Source organism: Homarus americanus, unplaced genomic scaffold, assembly GCF_018991925.1.
Source record: "Homarus americanus isolate GMGI-L3 unplaced genomic scaffold, GMGI_Hamer_2.0 scaffold14314, whole genome shotgun sequence".
Lineage (NCBI taxonomy): Eukaryota > Metazoa > Arthropoda > Malacostraca > Decapoda > Nephropidae > Homarus > Homarus americanus.
The window spans coordinates 779-7,500 of record NW_024746228.1 but is presented as its reverse complement, the minus strand read 5'-3'; the positions used below and the strand labels follow the sequence as shown (position 1 = coordinate 7,500).

General features: G+C 53.2%; 1 protein-coding gene across 1 annotated transcript in view; it reads left to right on the top strand.

Annotated features, from left to right (window-relative positions):
• The window catches only part of LOC121879151 (ALK tyrosine kinase receptor-like), a 41,870-nt gene extending 35,903 nt beyond the window's left edge, over positions 1-5,967 (top strand). Inside the window, exons 5-7 of the mRNA XM_042385749.1 lie at positions 291-381; positions 1,699-1,928; positions 5,697-5,967. Of these exons, the coding sequence (XP_042241683.1) occupies positions 291-381; positions 1,699-1,928; positions 5,697-5,967 (592 nt within the window). The remainder of the gene's footprint in view (positions 1-290; positions 382-1,698; positions 1,929-5,696) is intronic.
• The last annotated feature ends 755 nt before the right edge of the window (positions 5,968-6,722 follow it).

Here is a 6,722-nt window from a genome sequence, read left to right as displayed (position 1 = left end):
ATATGTTCCTCTTGACCAAAATGCTGATCCAGTGTACAAAATATTGAAGTCTGTTTGCCAATATTTCCAGGTATTTTTCAGGTGTGCATTTCCTAATTAAATATTTACCCCCAAATAATAATTCTAAAGGTCTTTGAAAATATAAACAAATTGTTTGAAAAATCTTCACAAAAGGTCAACACAGAAATATAATATTACAATAGATCTTTTTTTATTTACATATTGCATCTGCAGTATTGTATTGTCCACTGGCTGTGTTCGGTGCAATAAGGGTGACTTGTCCTTTACAGAGCGCTGGGTCAGGGAGCCTTCGGGGAGGTGTACCAAGGTTACCTCAAGAACTACGCTGGTGACTCTGTGGAGATGCCCGTAGCTGTCAAGGTGAGTTATCCTGCCCTGCCCCCTGTAGACCCTGCCCCACCTCTGCCCCCTGTAGAGCCTGCCCCACCACAACCCCCTGTAGAGCCTGCCCCACCTCTGCCCTCTGTCACGTGGCACTGTACAGCCTGTCCCACCCCTGTCACGTGGCACTGTACAGCCTGTCCCGCCCCTGTCACGTGGCACTGTACAGCCTGTCCCATCCCTGTCACGTGGCACTGTACAGCCTGTCCCGCCCCTGTCACGTGGCACTGTACATCCCGTCATCTCCGTCTCTCTCAACAGATCAGTCGTGTCTACAGTATTTACCTCAACAATATTTACTTTATGAGTGGTCCATCTATACTGTTGTTCCCGAGTGTTAAGAGGTCACATTATGGGTCAAAAAGTGGCGTAATATTACTTCTGGAACCTGTGTGTGTGTGTGTGTGTGTGTGTGTGTGTGTGTGTGTGTGAAACAGTGTGGGTTGGCTGTTAAAGGTCTCCCGTGTCATCACCTGCTAGCTGGCTTAGTAAACAGTTCGGGAATAAAGTGTAGATGTCAACCCAAATGGAATGGAGAAGTTTAAAATAATGATGGTCAGTTTTCTTGACTTATCTTGTGTGTATATTCTGAATGCTATGTTGGAGACTGCTTGGCTGAGTGTAAGGGTGCTGTAAAGATGGGCTGAAGGGAGAATTGTGTGGAGAAAAATTTAGTTTGTCTCCACACACACACACACACACCACACACACACAGCACACACACACACAGCCATTGAATATTTTAAATGGAAGACAAAAGTCTTGAATAAGTGAAGAAGTTAGCAGGTAAAAAAATATTGAATGTAAAAAAGTTTGTGTAAGCAGGCTTGAGTGTGAAAAAATCCCTTGATTGAGATAGAATACTGAGTGAGCCAGAGAGAGCCACACTGTATCACAGCTCTCAGGTGAAAATAGTGTATTGTTGTATAATACTTACACTTGGACATACAGACAGACAGAAGCTTTACGAGTGATGAAGGAAATATGAGATGAATTAAAGGATTTAGATGAAGTTATGGGAGGATAAACAGGAAGACCGTGTCGGAGGAGCTAAATATGTATAGTTATATGCAGAAGTTTATCAAATTCTGTTAAGATAATTTTTTCCTGACAGACATAATGTGTGTGTGTGTGTGTGTGTGTGTGTGAATTCATTTCAATAATTCACAAATATCATGAAGGAGCACAAATACCAAGTTAATATGCTCCAAATACCAATAATAACTAAACCATCTAACTAACTAATTCCTTGAAGACCTTTTATCAACCACAGACTCTTTCTCACTCCACCTACAGACACTGCCAGAGATGTCCAGTAACCAGTCCGAGATGGATTTCCTGATGGAGGCTCTGATCATGTCCAAGTTTGCTCACCCTAACATTGTACACTTCATCGGGGTCTGCTTCGATAAACTGCCTCGCTTCATCGTGCTTGAGCTGCTATCTGGCGGCGACCTCAAGAGTTTCCTAAGAGAAGCAAGACCCAAACCCGTAAGTGTTGGTGAAGTTCAGTTGTTTGTGTATGAGTGGGTGTTTGTTTGTTTGCTGTATGAGGGTGTTTGTTTGTGGGGGGTTTTTCTGTATAAGGGTGTTTTTGTGTAAGTTTATTCTATTATAAGGACTACCACTATCACTAACACTACCACAAACACTAACACTACCACTATCACTAACACTACCACAAACACACCACTAACACTACCTATCACTAACACTACCACAAACACTAACACTACCACTATCACTAACACTACCACAAACACTAACACTACCACTACCACTAACACTACCACTACCACTAACACTACCACTAACACTACCACTAACACTAACACTACCACTACCACTACCACTGCCACTACCACTACCACTAACACTATCACTAGCACTACCACTAAACACTACCACTAACACTTTTCTCTTCAACACTACCACTACTATACCATAAACACTACCACTAACACTACCACTAACACTACCACTACCACTAACACTACCACTAACACTACACTACCACTAACTTTACCACTAACACTGCCACTTCGGCACTGCCACTGCCGCTGCCACTAACGCTGCCACTAACGCTACCGCTAACGCTGCCACTACTAGCACTGCCTGCCACTAACTGCCGCCTAACTGCTACCACTAACGCCTAACACTACCACTAACACTAACACTACCACTACCACTACCACTAACACTACCACTACCACTAACACTACCACTAACACTACCACTACCACTAACACTACCACTAACACTACCACTACCACTAACACTACCACTAACACTACCACTAACACTATCACTAACACTAACACTAACACTAACACTACCACTACCACTATCACTAACACTACCACTACCACTAACACTATCACTAACACTAACACTATCACTAACACTACCACTAACACTACCACTACCACTAACACTAACACTAACACTAACACTGCGACTACCACTAACACTAACACTGCCACTACCACTAACACTGCCACTGCCACTAGCACTACCATATCACTAACACTACCTACGACTACCACTAACACTACTAGCACTACCACTAACACTACCACTGCCACTAACACTGCCACTGCCACTAGCTACCATAACACTGCCACTAACACTAACACTACCACTGCCACCTAACACTTACCACTAACACTACCACTAACACTATCACTAACACTACCACTAACACTACTACCACTAACGCTGCCTATCCTGCACTAACACTACCACTGCCGCTGCTTGCTGCCACTACCGCTGCCGCTGCCACTAACCACCACCACTGCCACTGCCACTAGCTACCACTGCCATAACACCACTATGCCGCTAACACTGCCACTAACGCCTAACTACCACTACCGCTAACACTACCACCAACACTACCGCTTACCGCTACCACTGACACTGACCTGGCACTAACACTGCCACTACCGCTAACACTGTCACTGGCACTGCCACTATCCACTGTCACTGCCACTGCCACTGACACCCCCCACCACCCACACCACAACCCCACCACAACCACCCCAACCCCCCAACGCTCGCCACTTCAACGCTGCGCTCCCACTCGCTGCCACTCTGCACTGCCACTACTTGCCGCCACAAGCTTGCCACTAACGCCACTGCCACTATCCCCACCTAACACTACACCATTTTCTCAACGCTTTCTCACCCCACTTTGCTACCACTGCCACTGCCCTACGCTACCACTATCACTATCGCTTGCTAACGCAAACACTCACTGCCACCACCACTAACCACTGCCACTACTACACTATCACTAACACTTCAACCTACCACCCACTAACCACTACCACTAACCCAACGCCACTTACTACCTCCACCAGCCTGGCTTCTTCCGCCTAACACTACCTTGCCTCTGCAGCACTGCCACACCTGCTCACTACCACCTGTCACTAACACTGCCACTACGTACTTCACAACACTGCCACCCCAGCACTCCTCTACCGCTACCAACCACTAAACGCTTCCACTGTCCCTAATCACTGACCGCTTTCCGCTGCCGCTGCCACCACCACTTTCTCCGCCTAAACGCTGGCTAACCACTGCCGCTGCCACTGCTGCCACTGCCACTGCCACTGCAACACTGCCACTGCCGCTGCCGCCCCTGGCACTGCCTGCCGCCTTTCTAGCTTGCTGCCGCCAACACTTTCACCACTGGCGCTGTCGCTGCCGCCTGCCACGCTGCCACTGGCACTTGCTGCCACTGCCGACTGCCACTGCCGCTCAACCTTCAACGCCCTGCCACTGCCACTGACGCTGTCGCTGGCGTTGCCACTATCACTATCGCTGCCGCTGCTGCTAACGCTTTCTGCCTGCCGCTTCTGCACTGCCACTGCCACGCCCCTAACCCGCTGGCTTTACCGCACCGCCGCCTGGCACTGCCATACCGCTGCCGCCTAACACTGCCGCTGCCACTGCCGCTGCCACTACCACTGTCACTTCAACACTACCGCTGACGCTGCCGCCTGACGCTCAACGCTGCCGCCTGCCGCTGCCGCTGGCACATCGCCACTGCCACTGTCTTTGCCACTGCCGCCGCTGCCACTGCCGCTGCCACTACTCACTGCGCCGCTCAACACTGGCGCTTCCACTGCCGCCGACACTGCTGCTGCCGCTGCCACGATGAACCGCTGCCACTCGCCGCCTGGCACTGCCGCTGCCACCACGCCTATCAGCCTGACGCTCACTGCACTACCGCCAGCACTAACGCTGGCGCTACCGCTGCCACTGCCACTGCCACTGCCGCTGGCTTGCTGCCGCTAACGCTGCCACTGCCGCCGACAACGCTAACGCTGGCGCTAAACGCCTGTACCACTGCTGCTGGCACTAACGCTAACACTACCACTGCCACTGCCACTGCTGCTGCACAACTAACGCTGAGCACTGCCACTGCCACCAGCACTCTAACGCCGGCCTTGCCACTATCCTTTATCGCTGTCACTGCCACTGCCACCTGACACTTTCACCATAACTGCTTTCTTCCTGCACTAACGCTGCCGCTGCCACTGCCAACGCTGCCACTGCCGCCGCCTAACGCTGCCACTGCCGCTGCCGCTGCTTCAACGCTGCCCGCTGGCCTGCTGCCACTGCCGCTCGCTAACGCCTGGCTGCGCTGCCGCCAACGCTGCCGCTGCCGCTTTCTGCACTCGCTGGCTTGCTAACACTGCCGCTGCACTAACACTTATCACTCCACCACCACTAACGCTAACTGACACTGCCTGGCACTAACAAACGCTGCCACTGCCACTGCCACTGCCACCTAGCTCACTGCCACTAACGCAGCACTACCACTACTTGCTGCTAACGCCTAACACCTAACGCTGCACTTCATCACTGTCACCTAACGCTGCCACTGCACCACCTGCCACCAGCCTTTCTGCACTACCACTGCCGCTAACGCTGCCACCCCAACGCTTCAACGCTGCGGCTGACACTGCCACTTACACGCGCACCAACGCTGCCACCAACCTGCCGCTTCAACGCTACCGCTGCCACTTCAACGCTAACGCTCAACACTCTCAACGCTAACCGCCATAAACGCCACTCGCATGACGCTGCCACTGCAGCGAAACGCTGCCGCTGCCGCCACTGCTGCCGCTGCCGACCTGACGCTAAGCACTGCCGCTGCCACTGGCACTGCCTGCTTACTGCGCTGACGCCAACGCTGCTCGCCGCGCCACTGCCGCTGGCTGCCGCAGCACTTCAACGCTACACACTGCCGCCTGGCACTTTCAGCACTGCCGCTAACCTGCCGCCAGCACTGCCGCTGCCACTGCACTGCCACTGAACGCTGACGCTGACGCTGCCACTGCCGCTGCCGCTGACGCCGCCCTAACCGCTGCTGCTGCAGCGCACTGGCTGCTGCCGCAAATCGCCCCTGGCACGCTGCTGCACTTTCGCCTGCCAGCTTCAGCGCTGACGCTGCGCCACTGGCATCCGCACTTCAACGCTAACCCGCTGCCGCTGCCGCTGCCGCTGCCGCTAACGCTTCAGGCCGCTGCTATCCTGCACTTCGACGCTCTGCGCTAAACGCCCTGCTGCCGCCGCCGCCAGCACTTTCGCCGCCTGACGCTGCCCTGCCGCCGCCGCCACCGCCGCTCGCTTCCGCTAACGCTGCCACTGCTAATGCGCTGCCACTGACGCCAGCACTGGTATCAACCGCCACTAACACTGCCACTGACGCTATCGCTGCCGCTAAGCTTGCGCTAACGCTACCGCAACACTACCACTAAACGCTGAACACTGCCACTAGCTAACACTGCACTACCACTACCACCACTGCCACTAGCTTGCCACCACGCAACACTGCCACTGCCGCTGCAACCACTCTCTCACTACACTGCACCGCCTAACACCAGCACTGCCACTAACGCTGCCACTGCCACTAAACCCCCCAGCACTGCCACTGCCACGCCACCAGCACTGCCACTTCAACGCCGCCGCCACTTCAACACTGCCGCAACCCCCACTGCCGCCTAACGCCCACAAACACTGCCGCCTAAACGCACCAACCACTTCCGCCACACCCTGCCACCTAACCTCAAACGCTGCCGCTAACACAAACGCTGCCACTAACGCTAACACGCCACCCCAGCACTTCCACGCCACTGCCACTAACACTGCCACTTCCGCCTGACACTGCACTGACCAACACTTCCACTCAACACCCCCACACTGCTACCGCCAACACTGCCACTAACACTAACACTCACCACCTAACCACCCTGCCACCTGCACCCCTAACCCCAGCACCACTACCACTAACACACCACCCCATCGCTAAC